Source organism: Pongo abelii, chromosome X (genome assembly GCF_028885655.2).
Source record: "Pongo abelii isolate AG06213 chromosome X, NHGRI_mPonAbe1-v2.0_pri, whole genome shotgun sequence".
In the NCBI taxonomy this organism is placed as follows: domain Eukaryota; kingdom Metazoa; phylum Chordata; class Mammalia; order Primates; family Hominidae; genus Pongo; species Pongo abelii.
In genome coordinates, this window is record NC_072008.2 from 106398677 (window position 1) to 106419445 (window position 20769).

The 20769-nt window shown below is 40.7% G+C and overlaps 1 protein-coding gene across 4 annotated transcripts in view; it reads right to left on the minus strand.

Moving 5' to 3' along the window:
* TSPAN6 (tetraspanin 6) overlaps positions 1-20769 on the minus strand; it is a 98939-nt gene that overhangs the window by 48600 nt on the left and 29570 nt on the right. The window contains exons 6-14 of one of the 4 annotated variants that reach the window (XM_009235045.4): positions 11201-11302; positions 10656-10731; positions 10168-10258; positions 9949-10052; positions 8415-8516; positions 7127-7305; positions 6744-6846; positions 6054-6215; positions 1290-1398 (exon numbers count right to left, since the gene is read on the minus strand). In XM_009235045.4, the coding sequence (XP_009233320.1) occupies positions 1290-1398; positions 6054-6215; positions 6744-6846; positions 7127-7305; positions 8415-8516; positions 9949-10052; positions 10168-10258; positions 10656-10731; positions 11201-11302 (1028 nt within the window). The remainder of the gene's footprint in view (positions 1-1289; positions 1399-6053; positions 6216-6743; positions 6847-7126; positions 7306-8414; positions 8517-9948; positions 10053-10167; positions 10259-10655; positions 10732-11200; positions 11303-20769) is intronic. The other 3 variants (XM_024240568.3, XM_054544012.2, XM_063720987.1) reach the window with 3 other exon arrangements.

Here is a 20769-nt window from a genome sequence, read left to right on the forward strand (position 1 = left end):
ACTTCTAAAAGAAAAGCTCCCTTTAACCTTATCTCTTCTTCAAGCTATTCTCCATGTCTCTACTTTCTTTCACCATCAATTATCCTGAGGAAAAAAAAAGTCCACACTTACCACCTCTACTTCTTTGCCCATTCACTCAGCCTAGTTTCTAGTGAAATCTGGTTTCTGCTTTCACTGATCCACTGAAAATGCAATCTAATGCTAATTGGCCATGTCTTCTCAGACCTCATCTGGTCTGACCTCCCTGTAGTATTTCAATACTGTTGATAACCTCCGCCCCTTCTTCTTGAAGCTCTCTCCTGGTAACCTTTTACTTCACTGGTGTTTCTTTCTCTCTTCATCCTTTAAAATGTTGCTATCTCTCTGGTTCTATACTTGCCTCTCTTCTCTAGTCATGCTACATACCCTCATTGGGGATTTCATTGATTCTCCCAAACCTTCTAGATGTGACTCTGCCAAAGGTATATTTTTTCAAAGAACTTAGGCTACACATTGCCAAGGGATCAAGTGAAACTCTTTATCATTAAGTTCAAGGCCCTCTTCAGTCAGGCTCCTACCTCATGTCCAACTCCAGCCCCACACCCACATCTAGTGTACCAAAACTCCAGTCCCACTAAAATAAGGGACACACTCACATACAACCCCACATTTACCATGCCTCTTTAAAACCTTTGCGCATGTTATCCCCTCTTCTGAAAATGCTCTTCTCTCCTCATCCTGCTCCTTTTCTGTCTGGTAAAGTTTTAAGATCCAGTTTTAATGTTACTTCTTCAAAGCTCTCCCAAATGTAACCAGACATAATTCACCACTCCTATATCTGTGTCCTTTTAGCACATGACTGTCTTTCTTGCAAAAACTTAAGCTCCTCAAGGGAAAGCACATATGTTTCACTCATCCACACAACCGTAGTCACTAACACAGTGGCTGGCATGTTGAATTACTCTTCCCCAGCTTTCAACTTCCTGTCCTTCATACTTTACCACCTCTCCCAGCCACCCTTCTCAGCCCCAAAGTTTCTGTTCTCTTCTGCCCTCTTAGTAGCTTGCCACAGCTGGACCAAGACCAAGTCCATTTAATAGCCTAAAAAAAGAAAAGAATGCCAACCCTAAGGCATTCCCTTCTGGTTGAAAAAACGCAGAGAGGCTTCCTTAGTAAAGGAATCTCCCTAGCAGATCCAGGGAGCATCCCAATTTGGTCTCTCCAACAGTGCTAGCCAGTAGCCAGCACCGGCCTTGCACAGATCCTGTGCAGAAGACTAAGCTACATCCAGGACCCCAAAGAAAACTCACTCTTTTTCCGGTCACCTCCAACAGGGGGTTTGGAGGCTGGGATGTATTTCAATGAAACCACCAACTCGCCTTTGTGTGATGGCAAGCCAGTCAGGGACTCAGCACTGATCTGAAACACAGGGAAACCCAACAGGTCAAGCTGGGTTTCTCAGGAATTGTTGGGACTTCTCCCTGAGAAAATTCTAAAATTACCCCCCAAGAACAGCATCAGGGCAAAAGAGGATCCTTCTTCGTATGAATATAATCCACGGTCCCTACGCCATGGCAGCCACAGGTTTCTATGGCAGTTTCTTTAGAAGGAAATAGGGCAGAACCAACAAAGAGTCTTCTGCAATACCCACTATTATGCCACTTTGGGGGCATAGTTACTAGATTCCAAATACTCTCAAAGATCTTCAAGCAAGGTTGCCATACAAACTCACGAAGGACTGACAGCATGACAGAGAATCTTGCTACCAGCATTGTTAGTAATAGCCAAAAAGTGGAAATGACCTAAATGTCAATCACTATAGAAAGAGTTAAATGAATAATTGTAGTGTCCTTGTATGGCATATGGCATGCAGTCATCACAAAAGAATGCAGTGAATCTGTACATGCTGACATGGAAAGATATCCAAGACATAGGGTTAAGTCAACAAAGCAAGATGCAGAAAAATGTTCCACTTATATTAAAATATATTCATAGTTGTACATGTGAATATAAATGTATGTAAATAACGATTACCATTATCACTTATGTTAGCCCTTACTTATGTGCTAGGCACTGTTATAAGTACTTTAGGTGTATCATTTTGTTTGATGACTGTCTCTATGAGATAGGTACTATTATCCCCATTTTACAACTGATGGAAGAGAGGAACAGAGAAGCTAAGTAACTTGCCCAAGGTCACACAGTTAGTAATTGGCAGAGCTAGGATTCAAATTCAGACAGACTGGTTCCAGAGCCCATGCTTTTAAACATTATACTACACTGCATAGAAAAACCCAGGATACGAACAAACTTATCCTCCTTTCCTCTAGGGAGGGGAACAGAATAGGGAAATGAAAGACAACTTTCCCTTTTTTACTCTATATTAACATTTAGTGTCTTTTTAATGAGAATAGTATATATATATCATTTGTATGGTTTTTAAAAATACAAAGTATTTTTACAAGGTATTTTTAAAAAGAGGGTTTGCGGGGAAAAAAAAAGAGGGCTTTCAGTCAGGCGCAGTGGCTCACATTTGTAATCCCAGCATTTTGGGAGGCTGAGGTGGGCAAATGCTTGAGTCCAGGAGTTCGAGACCAGTCTGGGCAACATAGCAAAACCTTGTCTCTACAAAAACAAAAATCAGCTGATGGGGTGGTGTGGGCCTATAATCCCAGTTACTTGGGAGGCTGAGGCATGAGAATCACTTGAACCCAGAAGGCGCAGGTTGCAGTGAGCCAAGATCGCACCACCGCACTCCAGCCTGGGTGACAGAACCAGACCCTGTCCCTCTCCCCAAAAAAAAGAAAAAAGGAGGGCTTCCAAAGATTTGAGGGCTAGGTGAAACTCCATTACATGAATTTGGATATGCCACAATTATAAATTTTGCATTTATTTATCTTTGATCAATGTCTGTCTCTACCACTACAGTCGAAGTGCCAAGAGACAGAAATCAAGCCTATTTTTGTTCATCCTAGTATGCCCAACATTTAGCAAAGTATCTGGCACATAGTAGGTGCTCCACAAATATTTACTGAATGAATGTAAGAGTGAACGAATGAATGTCTGGGATGAGCAGCAGGTGGCCTATTGTCTTTGGCTTTGATTGGCAGAACTGCTTCACTCTATTGGCTCTCTCGGCATGACTTTGTTCCTTGTGCTTTAGTATCCAGAGCATGAGCTGGTGCAGACTAGAGGTGCCCTTTCACCTGCCTGTATTTTTTTTTTTTTTTTTGAGACAGGGTTTCACTCCCAGAGCCCAGGCAGGCTAGAATGCAATGGCACGATCTCGGCTCACTGCAACCTCTTCCTCCCAAGCTCAAGTGATTCTCCAGCGTCAGCCTCCCAAGTAGCTGGGACTACAGGCGCACACCACCACACCCAGCTAATTTTTGTAGAGGTGGGGTTTTGCCATGTTGCCCAGGCTGGTCCGGAACTCCTGAGCTGAAGCGATCCGCCCACCTCAGCCTCCCAAAGTGCTGGGATTATAAGCAGGAGCCACTGCACTTGGCCTTGCCTGTGTTAATTGGGGTTCCTCTAACTTAGGTCCTTACCAATGATAGGAAGGCATAATCCCCATAGGTTTGGATCAACATACCACATACCCAGAACACACAGTTTAATATATGTGAGAGAAACAAAAGAATCAGGAGGTAGATGCAGGCAAGGGAAAACTGAATAGGAGCAAATGGATTGCTAGGGAAAAAACAAAAACAAAACCAGAAACAACAAATGTAGAAGTTAAAATTGATATATAATATGGGAATGGTCTTTCTGTTGTTTATAAAATGTCTACACAATTTATTAATTTCTAGAAAATTATTTTTTAGGAAAGTTCTGTGAACTTCAGTGGACTCTTAAAAATTGGAGTTTAGCATTAGCTAGAAACTGGCATATTTGTTTTAGTAGCACATTTTTATTCTGGCTCCAAATATTTACAAAGAGCAAAGACCTCCATGTTAATGTGGTTTCTTCTCTTTATATAAAACGGTTTTATTGGCAGTAGTTCATGATGTTTACAGTGACATTTCCAATATAATTATATTGACCGTAGAGAATAACTTGGGTGCCAAATGGTTAAGAAATTCTAAATTTGTAATAATATGTTATACTTTGGTAATAATTTCTTTCCTGTCTTTTTATTGATATATAATATTTGTATATATTTATGGGGTACATGTGATATTTTGTTACATCCATTATTTTGAACATTTATCATTTTTTTGCACTGGAAACATTTCAAATCTTCTAGCTATTTTGAAATACACATATTTTTGTTGACTATAGTCATCCTACTGTGCTATTGAACAAATTCCTGTTTTTATTAGTATTTAAAGGGACAAATTTAATGTTGTCACTATTTTTTTTGCAAGGGCAACAGCTATCAAAATATTGGATGTATATTTCCTTTCACTCAGCAATTCCACCAACAGGAATTTCTCTGACAGTTACAGTCATAGAAGAAGACCAAGATATATTACAGCATAGTTTTAAGAGCAAAAAAGAATTCAAACAACTTAAATGCCTATTAGTGGGGGAATGGCAAATAAATTATAATACAGGCACATGAAAAAATACTATGCAGCAGCAATTAAAATGAGATAGATCTGTAAGTGATGGCACAAAAGGATGCCCATGATAAATGAAAAAAAAAAAAAATGTGTACAATGAGGTCCATGTGAACCCATTTGTGTAAAAAAAGAAAAAAATACATATAAATACATGGATGCATATCTGTGCTGCTTAATACAAAATTTCTTTCTTTCTTTCTTTTTTTTTTTTTTTTTTTTTTTTTGAGACAGAGTTTCGCTCTTTTGCCCAGGCTGGAGTGCAAAGGTGCAATCTCAGCTCACTGCAACCTCTGCCTCATGGGTTCAAGCGATTCTCCTGCCTCAGCCTCCCAAGTAGCTGGGATTACAGGCTTGTGCCACCATGCCCAGCTAATTTTTTTTTGTATTTAGTAGAGATGGGGTTTCACCATGTTGGTCAGGCTGCTCTCGAACTCCTGACCTCAGGTGATCCGCCTGCCTCTGCCTCCCAATGTGCTGGGATTACAGGCATGAGCCACCACACCTAGCCATAAAAAATTTCTAGAAGGATACACAAGTAGTGTTACCCTGGTTATTTCTAAGGAATGGAACCTACTTCCCTTTTAATGTACTTTATGTTGTTTTAATTTTGAATCATGTGTACGTAAGTCCATTTTTGCTTAATTTTCTTAATATGGTAAAAAGTTCAAATGCTTAAAAAGGGGATATAGAGAAAACTAAATATTCCTTCTACCTCAGTCTCCATTCCTAGAGGCAGCCACCATGACTAGTTTCTCATCTAACTTCCCAAAGATAGTCTATGGACCATGTAAAACCATCCCACATTTAAAACGCTAGTGTAAAAAAAATTAAAGATGAATTTTGTCATTTCATTGTATAGTTCTGATAATCAAGAAGTTGCTGAATAAGTCCTCTGTTTTAGCTATTTCTTCTTAGCCAGATGATTTCCCTACATTATTTTGTAAGTTAAGTGACTCATCTAGTTGGCAAGTGACAGAACCAGGATTCCAATACAGGTCTGCACTCAGATCCCAGGCATGATTATGCCATACTGCTACACTGTGGCCCGAGGTGCCATCTCCAAAGTAATATTTCCCTGGCCTCTGTAACCAAGAGCATAGCAATTGGAGCTCCATGAATTGCTTTACTTCCCACTTGGAAGTAAAGCAGTGGCTTGACAAAAGGGTACAGATTAGGATACACACAGAAGGTTAGCTCGGAGAAGAGGTGCGAGTTAGGATGTTAGGATACACCCAGATTCTGGAAGGTTAGGAGACAAAGTTTGGTACACATACGAAAATTTTTTCAAAGCAAAACCATGGCTTCATACTTTGCCTGGTTTACACAGAACTCACACTTGATACACAAATGCCTCTGAAATTGCTGTCAAACTCAGAAACACCAGCAGGGGGCACTAGAACTCCAGAGAAGACTACATTCAAAGACGCTACCAACATAGACCAGCAGAGGCTACTGCGGACAATTCTACCTCAGATCCAAACTGCAGGAGTTGTTAAAGCAGACTACCTTTCCATGTAAAGGGAGGCAATGATCCAGTTTCTTATCAAGCTTCCAGGAATCCATCTGGATCTCTGCCTCTCCAAGGAAAGTGTTTCTGCCAAAACGGCCATGATGCCAAACTGAGAACTGCAGGGTCCTCTGGGCCAGCAGAGATTCTGGGATCTCATACTGTGAAGGGAAAGTAAAAGCCCAAGATGATTAGTTAAGGGTAATTCTTCAGACACGATTATTCCAAAACCTGAGCAACCATTCCTGAAGTCACTAGTCCTGAATACCAAATTACTTTATGTTCCCTGAGCACTTTGAGTTTCCTCACTCAAAGCCTCAACTTAACCCGTTTTATAAAAACCTACCATATTCCATAGGAGGACCTGGAAAATTCATTTTTTCTTAAGTGGATGAGATAACACTGGATTGTCCAAAAAGAACTGCCAAGGAGACTCCTTATCTCAAATGTCTTTTTTTACATGAGATTTGTGGCCATGTGAATCTCCAACTTCACAACAATCCAGGAAAGGCAGATCACCTTTGTTCTCTTCAATGGGAGATCAGGATGTGAACAGATACCCAATGTAACCTCAGACACAGACATGGCCCACTGAAGCCCGTGTCACCTGGCCATGTTGCAGAGGAACAGCTACAGCTTAGGGCACAAGACAGAACAAGTTCTCCTACCCTTGGGGTCTAGATACTTACCCTGAGCGTCTCATCATATAGTGGATTAATAGTGTCCCGCTTGATGCTGGTTTTTCTTTTTCCTTGGCGGGACTTGTCAGGCAGAAGGTAAGTCTTCACATATCTAGAAACCAAAGAGAGCACTGAGTAATTTGCTGGCCTTTCTCAAGCCTGCTTTTCACTTTCCTCCTCTCCATATAAATATGCCATGGTGACATGTGATGTCAAAAATGCCACCTCAAGCCCTCTTAGACATTCTTGCTTTTTCCCAATCCTGGTTCTTTTCCTACATTACACCTCCCTGCTCCCCCAGAAATGGATAAGCTCTGTTCAAGAGTGCCCGGACAGATGCCGGGGCCTGGTCTCTGGTCTCAGAGCATCAGTCAGGTTCCAGAAGCACTCACGGGTTAGAGCGCTTCTTGGCTTCATCAGCATAGGCCAGCTGATGGCAGTCCTTCACATGGATAACCAGACTCTGGGTTTGCTGCTCATACTTCAGGGAAAAGGCAATCCTGCCAGTCACAAAGATGTTCCCGAAATCACCAGCTTCACTGTAGATGCTCATCATGCTGCCGATTGTACTCTGAAGATAAAGCACCCACGAACATCTGGGGAAGGCACACTCCCCCACCCGCATTGCTCACATCTTCCCTCATGATAAAACCACAGTCACTGAACAGAAGTTTCAGAAGCCCCTGCAATAAGTCAGTGCTGCTGACATTCCTTGACCCAGAGGGTAAGAGAGAACTACCAGCACTCAAAATTGTTCAGGTGAATGAATCAGCTCATGGCTCACCTAGCCTCTTAGCTTCTCTTCCTCTCCTCTTTTTACAAATTTTAGTGTTCATTTTCACCTGCCCCAGGAGGTGGGCAGGGAGCAGAGGCAAGGTGCAGGTAAGTCCATCTGGGGAATGTGTTATATACACTAAAACACTGGCTAGAAGGGGGTTAGTCACTAACTAAAACAAGGTGCCTTAATTATCTGTGGGTTTCTCTTATCCACCTTATGTCTTATCAGGGCCTATAGAGAAAAGAGATTTGGCCAGAACTGGGAGTGAGTGGGAGGGAGGAAACCCCACCAGAAGTGAAAAGGCACCTTCCTCTCTGGTAGTAATCGGTCATGTGAGCTGACATTCTCTTCCTGTGTGTGAGTGTGAACAAATTCTGTTCACCCTTGTTCCTGTTTCCTTAAATACCAATCTTCATGCTTATGACAGAACCAGGCCCTGATTCTTAAATGTTCCCTTTAAATTCATTATCCTGACTGGTATTATTGCTTGTTAACCATACCCTGATGTCGATTAACCCTGCCAGAGCCCCTCTCATGACACTCACTTTCTTTTAATGTGGAGAATTTGGAATGGACTATGATGAAGAAATCTGATCTTGCTCACTTCATAGCCTGGGTACCCCTTTAGAGGATACGTTAAGGTTATTGTTCACAAAGCTGTGATGAAAAATGTCTCCAGCCTTATCTAATGTAATAATCTCCAGGTGGGGGCTCAGGAAGTCACCTAGATGTACACTAAGCACCTATAGTCTAAATTGAGGATAGGAACAAACAAATGATCTTACTTACCTGAAAAGAGTGACTAGGACGGTTTCCCCAGGTCCCGAGTCTGCTCTAGGGAGGTGCTTCTTTTCTTCCTAGTACCCCAACATGCCTGTAACCACAGATCTAATAGAACTTACCATGGAGGAGCCACTTTGCATGCTGCTTCTGGCTAGCTTCTGGCGATGTAACTTCACTAGGTGGTCAATGTCTTCTTCTTCTTCTTCTTCTTCTTCCTCTTCCTGGAACAATAAATATAAATTCAGAGTTAATAAAAGGAAGACTTTTCTTTAGCTTCAAAGACTAATATCTTTCCTTTAAAGCTCCAAGTTGCCATGTGTATGTGTACGCACACATACTTTTTTTTTTTTTTTTTTGAGACGGAGTCTCACTCTTCTTACCCAGGCTGGAGTGCAATGGCGCGATCTCAGCTCACCGCAACCTCCGCCTCCTGGGTTCAAGCAATTCTCCTGCTTCAGCCTCCAGAGTAGCTGGGATTACAGGCACCCGCCACCACACCCGGCTAATATTTGTATTTTTAGTAGAGAAGGGATTTCTCCATGATGGCCAGGCTGGTCTTGAACTCCTGATCTCAGGTGATCCGCCTGCCTCGGCCTCCCAAAGAAGTGCTGAGATTACAGGCGTGAGCCACCATGCCTGGCCTCATATCCTTCTTTTTACATGTCTTCCCATTTCAGGGTTCCCAGCTCTATTCCAACCATCCTTCTCATATCTCAAAAGAATAAGATAAGAATATTTAATATTTTTCATAGAAGCTATAACTGTTTTCCATTTGACTTTCCCCAACCCTCTTTACATTTTAATCAAAAGAAGTATTTATTTGAGCCCCAGCCATATATCCAGCAATTTATTAGAAAATAAAAGAGATGGCCAGGTGTGGTGGCTCACACCTGTAATTCCAGCACTTTGGGAGGCAGAGGCGGGCAGATCACTTGAGCCTAGGAGTTCGAGACCAGGCTGGGAAATACAGTGAGACTCCCGTCTCTCAAAAAAAAAAAAAAAAAAAAAAAAAAAAAAAAATTAGCTGGGTATGATGGTTCATGCCTATAGTCCCAGCTACTCAGGAGGCTGAGGTGGGAGGATAGCTTGAGCTCAGGAGTTCAAGGTGACACTGCGCTATAATTGTGCCATTACACTCCAGTCTGGGCAACAGAGTGAGATGCTGTCTCTCATAAACAAAAAAAAATTGGGAGGCCGAGGCAGGTGGATCACCTGAGGTCAGGAGTTTGCGACCAGCCTGGCCAACATGGTGAAACCCCATCTCTACTAAAAATATTTAAAAATTACCCAGGCATGGTGGCACACACCTGTAATCCCAGCTACTCAGGAGGCTGAGGCAGGAGAATTGCTTGAACCCGGGAGGCGGAGGTTGCAGTGAGCCGAGATCGTGCCATTGCACTCCAGCCTGAGAAACAAGAGTGAAACTCTGTCTCAAAAAAAAAAAAAAAAAAAAAAAGAGAGATAGCAACAAAGACAGTCCTTTCCTTTAAGCCAATCAGGAACCAGATTTACTTTAGAAACTTGGGGGTATCAAGTTTCATGTTGCCTTTTCTTAAAGAATTAAATAGGTTGACTGAGAATATCAGGTACTAAAGCCAACTCCAGATAAGTAAAGTTTCATATAGTGACCAAGTAAAATATAAGGGCACCTACCATATCCACATTGAGGCCTGGGACGGATTTGCTTCTGTCTCCCAAGGAGCCACTTTCATGTCCCACATCTTCTGGGCGAAGATCTATCACAGATTTAGTGTACTCTGCGGGGAAGACCAAAAAAGCCAAATCAAAGAGACCTATTCTTCTCCATACCAAGAGCCCATCAAGGGTACTCAGAACTTCAGTCCCGAAAGACCAGTAAGGGAAACCAGTTACCTGAAGGCCTGAGGATTTTTCTGGTGTTCTTCTTAAATATCATCTCACCCTCATCCACAAATACCACATTTTGACCTCCAGGCTGAGTTTCCTAGGAAGGAACAAGGGCAAGAAAATGGAAAAGGACAGATGGATAGGTAGAAGTAGTGAGTAAGGAAGGACAGTCTTAAGAAGAATAAGGCTCAGATTTTCGCTAAACTATGACAAACTTAAAGGAAAGATTAAATGCCTAGAAATAGTACAAAACCTATTTTCTCACACATTTCAAACAAAACTTTAGAAAATGCTCCCAAGTGAATCTGAACTGAAATGTGTTTAGTTGAAATTCCTGACTTAAATTCTGCCTAAGAGAATGGAGGGAGGGAGGGAAGAAAGAGGAAGAGAAGAGTGAGGGGGAGGGAGGGAGGGAAAGACGGAGGGAGACAGGAGGTAAAGGAGAAAGGGAAGGAAGGAAGGGGAGGAAGGTGGCTCAATAACCTGAAGCTTACCTTTTCTACTTGAGATTTGGGAGCAGACATCTTCTTCCATTCTGGAAAGAGGCCAGATTTATCCAGAGAGTCTCTCCTGGAGGTAGATTCAGAAATTATAACTAAGTCACCTCCTACCCTTCCCCTTCTAGCCAGGGATCAAAGCTCTATGGAAGGAGAGCCAATGGCTTGGGTCATCGTAATAACCAAATTCAGAAGGTACCCTTCGCATGTGATTTACCTGGAAGGAATGCAGAAGATCAGATAGGCAACTTTGCACAAACACAAACACTCACACGCTCATTCTTAAGGGACAGCAGCATCAGTTGCTACTGGGCTAAGAAGAATACTCCAAGATACTGGGGGAACTGACTAGAGATGCCAATATGTTCCAGGAAGCTGTGCTCAGAGCCAAATCAGTAGACATGCTACTGAAAAGACTTCTGGTGAGGACAGAGAAAATACTTCGTTCAACTTCCTGAGGACAGAAGTCAGCAACACTGATGCTGCAGAACAAAATCACAACTTGGGTTGAGAGGAGATGAGGGAAATGGGGGGAACCCCACCTGGAGGTGCTATCCGAGTCAGCTGTGAAGCTATCCAGACTCTCACTCTCAGCTTCCAATGCACTCTTTCCACTTTTCAGCTTTGGCACTTCAAATAGCACACTAGAATAAAAACCAAGAGCCAATATTGAAAGGAAGCAGGTTCTCCTGCCTCTAGTCAGGCCTCTTTCCAATCCATTCACAATTGTAGCCTGAGTGATCTTTCTAAAATAAATATGAGTATACTTTAAACATATAATAAATGAATTAATTAAGAAATAGGGTCTCGCAATGTTGCCCAGGCTGGAGTACTGTGGCTATTCACTGGTGCCATCATAGTGCACAACAGTCTCTAACTCCTAGGCTCAAGCAATCCTGCTGCCTCAGCCTTCTGATTAGCTGTACCATGGTGTACCAGCTGAGTACAGGCATGTACCACGGTGCCCAGCTGAGTATACTTTTTTTTTTGAGACGGAGTCTCCCTCTGTCTCCCAGGTTGGAGTGCAGCGGCGCGATCTTGGCTCACTGCAAGCTCCACCTCCTGGGTTCACGCCATTCTCCTGCCTCAGCCTCCTGAGTAGCTGGGACTACAGGTGCCCGCCACCACACCCGGCTAATTTTTTTGTATTTTTAATAGAGATGGGGTTTCACCGTGTTAGCCAGGATGGTCTCGATCTCCTGACCTCGTGATCCACCTGCCTCGGCCTCCCAAAGTGCTGGGATTACAGGCGTAAGCCACCGCATCCAGCCCTCAGTATACTTTTAAAACTCTTCAGTGGTTCCCCATTGCTGTTGGGATTTAGCTGAAACTCCTTAGCATGGCAAGAAATCCTCATGATTTGGCCCCTGCTCACCCTCTCCAGCCTCATTTTTCACCCCCTACTCCTCCCTCAAGCTTTATATTTTAGAAAAACAAAGTTATTTTGTTTCTCTGAATATCCTCAAGCTCTCCATCTTCCCTCTTTTATCTGCCTAAGATATTCTTTTCACAATGGCCGCTTTTCTTCACCTGCCTCAATCTACTCCTGCTTCAGGTCTCTCCTTATATGTCAATTCCTCCAGATCTCTCTGGCCACGCCCCCACCCTAAGTCTGGATTAGTAACCTTCCTCTGCGCTCTCATAGCATCCTGATTTCCTAGTAACAGTCACCACATATGTAACTATTTATGTATTTTAAACAAATTATTTAATTGGTTCAATAATTTAAACAAATTATTTAATGTCTTTTTCCTCCATTCGACAAAGTTCCGTAAGATCAGTGACCACATATCTTATTTACTGACGTGTTCCCAGTGCCTTGAAGAGAGACTAGCATAGAGTACGCACTCAGGTATTTTTATTGACTGAATTATTGAATAAATGCCCTCCGTGGGACTGAGATATATCCATAAATAAGCAGTATGTCTAGAAGACAGTATTCAGGTGACCAGAATTCTTTTTTTTAGCTTAATCGCCTTAATAAAGGATGACTCTGGGCATTCAAAACACCAGTTCTCATCTTTCAAGGGAAGGATATGGTTCCTCGGCCCCTTACCTCAAAGAATTAGTGAGAGCAGCAGGAAAAGGGGAAGAAAAAAAATCCATTCTTCCTCAAATATCTCAAATAACTTCCCTTGGCTCCCCGGACACCACACTCTCCTGGTTTCCTCCTCCAACCTCACTGGCTGCTGCTTCTCAGTCTCCTTTGCTAGTCCTTCCTCCTCCTGTAGACCTCTAATATTTAGATTATGTCCAAACGTCTTCCTCGGGCTGCTCCTCCTCTCTATCTAGAATTATCCCTAAATGATCTCATCTAGTCTCATGGCTTTAAATATCTTCAATAAACTAATAACTCAAATATATTTATTTTTATTTATTTTTTATGTTTTTTGAGATGGAGTCTCTGTCACCCAGGCTGGAGTGCAGTGGCATGATCTTGGCTCACTACAACCTCCACCTCCTGGGTTCAAGCGATCTCCTGCCTCAGCCTCTTGAGTAGCTGGGATTACAGGTTTGTGCCACCATGGCTGGCTAATCTTTGTATTTTTAGTAGAGACAGGGTTTCACCATGTTGGCCAGGCTGGTCTTGAGCTCCTGACCTCAGGTGATCCATCCGCCTCAGCCTCCCAAAGTGTTGGGATTACAGGTATAAGCCATCATGCCCAGCCTCAAGTTTATCTCTTACTCAAACTCCAGACTTGTTTTTCCAATGGCCTACTCAAGGTCTCCACATGGATGTCTCAAACACAGCAAGCCCAAAACCAAAGCCCTAATCTTCCCCCAAAACTGCTCTTTGCTCTGTCTCATCAAATGGCAATTCCCTTTCATTTCTCAAGTCAAAAAACGCTAAGAATCATCGGTTACTACTCTTTTTCTCACAATACAAATCAAATCTGTCAGCAAATCCTCTTCAATGTATACCTAGACTCTGATCCGTTCTCACTGCCTCCACTGCCATTACTGTGGTCCAAACCACCATCATGTAACTCTTGGATGGTTGCAGTAGCCTCCTAACTAACCCTGCTTCCTCCCTTGGCTTTGGCTTTCCCTCAACAGCCAAAATGAGCTTTTAAAATGTAAATCAGGCATAGAACTATCATATGACCCAGCAATTCCACTCCTGGGTACCTACCCAACAGAACTAAACAATATATGTCCACACAAAAATGTTACATGAATGTTCATAGCAGCATTATTCCTAATAGCCAAGAAGTGAAAACACCCTAAATGTCCATCAATGCATGACTAGACAAACGAAATGTGGTATATTCATATAACGGATTATTCATCAATAAAAGACAATGAAATTCTGATACATGCTGCAACATGGATGAACTTTGAAATCATTATGCTAATTGAAATAAGCCAAACACAAAAGGCCACATATTGCATGACTGCATTTATATGAAATGTCTAGATTAGGCAAATCCATCAAGACAGAAAGCAGATTAGGGGCTGGGGTAAATGGAGATGACTACTTAATGGCTATCGGGTTTCTATTTGGGATGGTGAAAATGTTCTGAAATTAGATCGTGGTGATGGCTGTACAACATTCTGAAAGTACTAACAATCACAGAACTTTATACTTTAAAATTGGTAAAATGATTTTATGTTATGTCAATTTTACCTCCATTTTTAAAAAGAAGACAAAATAAGGCTGTGCCCCTCAGAGCCATCCTTCTTACTTGAAGTAAAAGACAGAATGCTTACAAGTGCCACCAAAGTCTTAACATGATCTGCTTCTCATTCCATCTCTGTCCTCAACTCTTTCCTCAGCCTCCCTTGCTCACTCAGTTTCAGATTACTAAAAGTGCCAAACAAAATCTCACCCTAGGGTCTTTACACCTCCTTCTTTCTCTGTCTACAAGCTCTTCCCCCAGATACACTAAGGGTTTGCTCCCTCATTTGCTTCATATCTTTGCTCAAACGTTACCTTGTTGTTAAGACTTGCCCTGGCCATCCTAAAGAACACAGTATATGTACACACATTCATTCCTGGCACTCCCTGTACCTTTGGTCTACTTCATTTTCTCCACAGCACCTGTCAACATTGATATACCATACATTTACTTGACTATCTTTTTATCTCCTACCCCAGAAATCTAAGCCCCACAAACAAGAGACCTTGTATTCACCAGTGTATCTCAGGGTCTAAAACAATGCCTGGCACATAGTAGGCATTCATAGATATTTGTCAAACAAACAAACAAACTAATAGATGCACAAAGAATGAGGTAACCAAAATCTATAATGTCTTAGCCAGTAAAGAATAAACTCTCCAAGTTGTCACATGATGTTTGAGAGTTCTGTGAAAACAGACAGCAGGGTTGAAATCCTAGTACTTGCAAGAGGTGAAATGTCGGTCATTCCTTGAAAGATGTATTAGCTGTATAGTACAAGACATAGCAGGGGGGCTTGATTTTATTTTTTACTTTAGAATTGTCCTTTTTCCCCTTTTGTCCCCACCCCCACCCCTGCCAAAAAAACCCAAGCAGAACCGTTCCTCCAGAGAGGTAGTTTTAACAATGGCCCATGGAGAGTGGTTTTTCCTTTTTTCCCTAAAGATTAATACATACCAATCCAGAGCTAATACAAACAACCCAAGGGCAAAAAAGCAATTATTTGACATCTGTGCAGTAAAAAATAGACTAAGAGATGGGAGCCCTGGACTCTAACTATCTGTATGATCTCAGGTAAATCACTTATCCTGCTTTCTTTTCTGCAAAAATAGGGTGGTTGAATTAAATTATCTCTGAGGCTCCATAATTTCATGGGAAAGATCATTTATGGTCACTTAATCTGTTTTCATGTTTAGGATAAATAAGAGTCTTCTGGGTCCAATGAGACAAGAGATCACAGACAACCAGAAGCAGTACGTTTCAGAAATTACTCTGACTAATGATGTCAGATGTGTTAATCAGGTTCAGCAAATAAAAGCCATTCTTATCCTTAATCCACAAAGAAAAAAGGGGGCCTCATCACCTGGAACAGATGAGTCACCCACCCAAGGCTGTGTAGATAAAAATCACAGTCCATATATACAATGAAACATCATACAGATGTCAAAAGAATGAAACAGATCCTTGGTGCTGACACAGAAAGATGTTCATGTTATATCTTTCTACAATTTTTTTCTTTTACGCTTTGAGTAATAACTGACATAAATAAGCTGCACATGTTCAAGTGTGCAACGTGACATTTTGACAAATGTAGACATCTGCGAAACTATCACCACAATTAAGTTAATGAACATATCTTTCACTCCCAAAGGTTTCCTCCTGCCCCTTTCTAATCCCTCCTGCCCTTCCTGTAAGTGTTGATCTGCTTTCTGTCACTGCTTTCTAGTTTGTATTTTCTAGATTTTTATACAAACAGAACCATACAGTATGTACTCTTTACTGCTTGGCTTCTTTCACTCAGCATGATTATTTTGAGATTTATTCATGTTGTTGCGTGTATCAACAGTTCATTTCTTTCCATTGCTGAGTAGTATTCCATCGTATAAACAAATCAGTTTATCCATTCACCTGCTGATGGGCATTTGGGTTATTTCCAGGGTTGGGCTATTACAAATAAAGCTGCTATGAACATTCACGTAGAAGTCTTTGTACAAACATACATTTTCCCTTCTCTTGAGTAAGCCAGGAATGAAATGACTTAATCACAAGGTAGGTGCACAATGAACTTTTTAAAATACTGCTAAACTGCTTTTCAAAGTAGCTATGCCATTGTACATTCCCACCAGTGGTGTATAAGAATGCTAGTTGTTTATAATAGCAAGGAGGAAATGTAGAAAAGAAAATTTTTTTTAAATCCAGTTGTTTTACATCCTCACCAACAATTGGCATGGTCAGTCTTTTTAATTTTAGTCATTCTAATGGGTATGTAGTAGTATTGTATTGTGATTTTTAGGTCAAATTTATTTAATGACTAAAGATGTTGAGCATCTTTTCATGTGCTTATCTGACATCTCTATATTGTCTTTGGTGAAATGTCTGTTCAAATTTTTTGTGCATTTTCTATTGGATTGTCTGTTTTATTGAGATTTTAAAGTTCTTTTTCTTTCACTTTTTTCACTTAACATGTATATAGTATCATCCTTTAAAAAAAAGAAATTAAAAACTTAGGAACCCAACCCATATATGTATATTTAGACAGTTTGGTAGTCCATATGCCAAAACTATTCACAACTATTAACAATAATTATCTGGGGAAGAAGCAGTGAGGTTACTGGAGGACTTACTTTATACATTTCTATACTGTTTTTCAACAATCATATGAAACATGATAAAGTCATTTCCCTTTGGGTGAGTGAAAGGGAAAAAAACACACACACACACCATACAAAAGCTAAAAATTCACCGCCACAACCAAATGAGTCAAAAATAAAGCCTCAAGTCACAGATTTCAAAAATTGTGCCTAAGAAAACAGAAGATTTAATCAGCAAAGCTCCTTAACTAATCCTTTCCAATGTAGCAATTTGCAGATTAAGTGAGTGAGTAGTCAAGAAAAACAGAAGTCCTCAAGATTTATAGCCCCAGGTAGCACTGTAGAACCCCAACAGAGACAGACAAGACTGATGCAAAATGTCATCTCCCAGGGCACTGGTATGAGCTAGGGGATTAACCCAGATCTGGGACAGGTAAGCCCTGAACCAGGACATTTAAGAGAATTTCATGAGACCAAAACTCAGGACCCCAAGTTGCCTTCTGCACCTACCCCTTCAGGTTACAAGGAAAGAAATATAACAAGCAATATTCAGTCCTTAAACTAACGTATAGCTGGGAATGGGGAAAAGATAAATTGTTTCAAGTTAAGGTAAGAAGAACTCACATATACTGTATCAGAAGAAACAAAAGATACAGACAAAACTTCCCATATTAAAGTTCAGTAAAATGAAATAATAGTCTGGCAGATATATAAATAGCCATGGAGTGGAGAGAAATGAAAACAATTTGCAAGATGGACAAAGAACCGAGTCTGGAGAACAATTTAACCCTAGGAAAACAAGTAGGTTTGATGTGAGTGCTTTACACAACAAGGGAACTAATAATATAAATTCAATGAAGTGCAAGAATTCAAATACAAGATGATAAAACAAAATAAGAGAAAGAAGATTAGAGCAAAGAACAAATCAAAACCTAAATAATTTACTCAAATAATTAAATTAGAAGCAGCAAAAAGTAAGGAAGGGAGGGGAAAAGGGGGAGGGGAGGGAAATAAACTGAAAACCAAATTAATAGCATGGAGGAATGGGTTGGGCTAATCACAGTTAACTGCTTTCACCATTTTTCCTATTCCATTCACTAGTAAAAGAAAATGACAAAAATAGAGGATAAGAAAATCCAGTATCTCTGAGGTGGAGAACTTAACTAATAAAACAGAAAGAAAAAGAGTTCAGAGATACGATACAGAAAAATTTTGCAGCAATGAAGAAAGAACTCATCAAGGGTATATATCACATATAGGGAAAAATGATACGGAATGATCACCATTGAGTTACAACCTTGTTAAATTACTAAACTTTTTTTTTAATTTTTTTATTTTTTGAGATGGAGTCTTGCTCTGTCGCCCAGGCTGGAGTGCAGTGGCACCATCTTGGCTCAGTGCAAGCTCCGCCTCCTGGGTTCACGCCATTCTCCTGCCTCAGCCTCCCCAGCAGCTGGGACTACAGGCACCTGCCACCACGCCCGGCTAATTTTTTTGTAGTTTTAGTAGAGACGGGGTTTCACCGTGTTAGCCAGGATGGTCTTGATCTCCTGACCTTGTGATCCACCTGCCTCGGCCTCACAAAGTGCTAGGATTACAGGCGTGAGCCACTGTGTCCGGCCCTTAAATTACTAAACTTCAAGAAAAAGAAAAGAAAATTTTCAGGCAAGTCCAATCTCTCTCTCTCTCTCTCTCTCATCCATAAGAAAGAAAGACAAGGGCCAAGATGTCCTCAGACTTCTTCACAGTTACATTCAATGGAAGAAGACAATGGAATAATGTCTACAACATTCTGAGGGAAAGAAAATGTGGCCCAAGAATATAATATCCAGCCAAGATACCATTCAAGTATACAGGCACCTGGCAGACATTCTTAACATGTAAGAATACAATAAATATAGCACCTACAAGCTCTTCTTGAAGGACCTCCTCAATGATGAAATCCAGAAAACCAAGAAATAAATCAGAAATAGAGAAGTTGTGGTATAAGGCCTGGTTGTAAGCATACAATCCTTTTAAGTATAAAACTAAAAGGAAACAAACAGATAAAACAAACAGATGATTTATGGTTATATAAGAGAATGTAAATATTATAAACCCTGACAAAGGAAAAATAATTTGAGTAACAAATAGTGGTGATAGAAGAAAATCACTGGGGGGAAGTGTAAGAAAGCTAACAGCTTCCTCTTTCACAGCAAAGAGTCCACTGATAATGTTAAATATTGAAACAGGCAGATTTTTAAAATGACAGCTAACTCCAAAGTATCTACCTTAGAAAAATGAAAACAGGCCAGGCATGGTGACTCACACCTGTAATCCCAACATTTTGGGAGACCAAGGCAGGTGGATCACTTGAAGTCAGGAGTTCAAGACCAGCCTGGCCAACATGGTGAAACCCCATCTCTACTAAAAATATGAAAATTAGCTGGGCTTGGTGACGCGTGCCTGTAATCCCAGCTACTCAAGAGGCTGAGGCAGGAAAATCGCTTGAACCTGGGAGGTGAAGGTTGCAGCGAGCCGAGATGGTGCTACTGCACTCCAGCCTGGGCAACGAGAGCGAAACTCCATCTCAAAAGAAAAGAAAAGAAAAAAAAAAGAAAACAAAACAAAACAAAACATACATCCACACAAAACTCTTAATGAATGTTCATAGCAGCATTATTCTTTTTTTTTTTTTTTTTTGAGACAGAGTCTCACTCTGTTGCCAGGCTGGAGTGCAATGGCGCGATCCCAGCTCTCTACAACCTCTGCCTCCCGGGTTCAAGTGATTTCCCCTGCCTCAGCCTCCCGAGTAGCTGGGACTACAGGCATGTGCCACCACACCTGGCTAATTTTTTTTTTTTTTTTTTTTTTGTATTTTAGTAGAGATGGGGTTTCACCATGTTGGCCAGGATGGTCTCGATCTCATGACCTCATGATCCACCCGCCTCAGCCTCCCAAAGTGCTGGGATTACAGGCGTGAGCCACTGTGCCCGGCCCAGCATTACTCTTAATAACCAAAAAGTAGACACAACCCAAATGTTCTTCAACAGATGAACAGATAAAATGTGATAAATACATATCATGGGGTATTATTTGGCTATAAAAAGGAATGAAGTTCTGATACATGCTATGACATGGATGAACCTTGAAAACGTTAATGTTAAGTGAAAGAGGCAAGTCAAAAAGGACCACATACTGTATGATTCCATTTACATGAAATACCCAGGATAGGCAAATACAGAGAGACAGAAAGTAGATCAGTGATTGCTTAGGGATTAGGGAGGGTGACAGCTAAAAGGGTAAAGGGTTTCTTTTTGAGGTGATGAAAATTTTCTAAAATTGATTCAGGGGATGGTTGCACAACTCAGTGAATATACTAAAAACTATTGCATTGTACACCAAAAATGGGCAAATTGTATAGTATGTGAATTATATCTCAATAAGGCTGTTACCAAAAAAACTCCACTAAAAAAGTGACCAACTGCTCAATGGCTTTCATAATATTTTTTCTTAAGCTTAGAGGAATGTTAACAACTAATATCTTTTACTTTAAAAAAACATTTGTCTGAAGATTAGCTATTCTTTCATTTTATTTCAGTGTTTTATTCTGTTAAATTCAAGTAAAATTAAACAGGATGATTTTAATTCATTATACTATGATCCAATATTAAAAAGATTTTTCAGTTTATCCATCCAGTCAACCCGTTATGCATATACATAGAAGATATACAAAATAATTTTCCCATAATGTGAAAACTGGGGTAGTAGGAATGTGGGTGATTCGTTGCTTAATAATGAGCATGTGTTATTTTTATTTGTCTTCAAATTGTTCTTATAAAAAACAAACTATTGGACCTGAGAAAGCGAATGCAAACTATAAAAAATAAAGAACTAAGTAAATATACCAAAATGTTAATG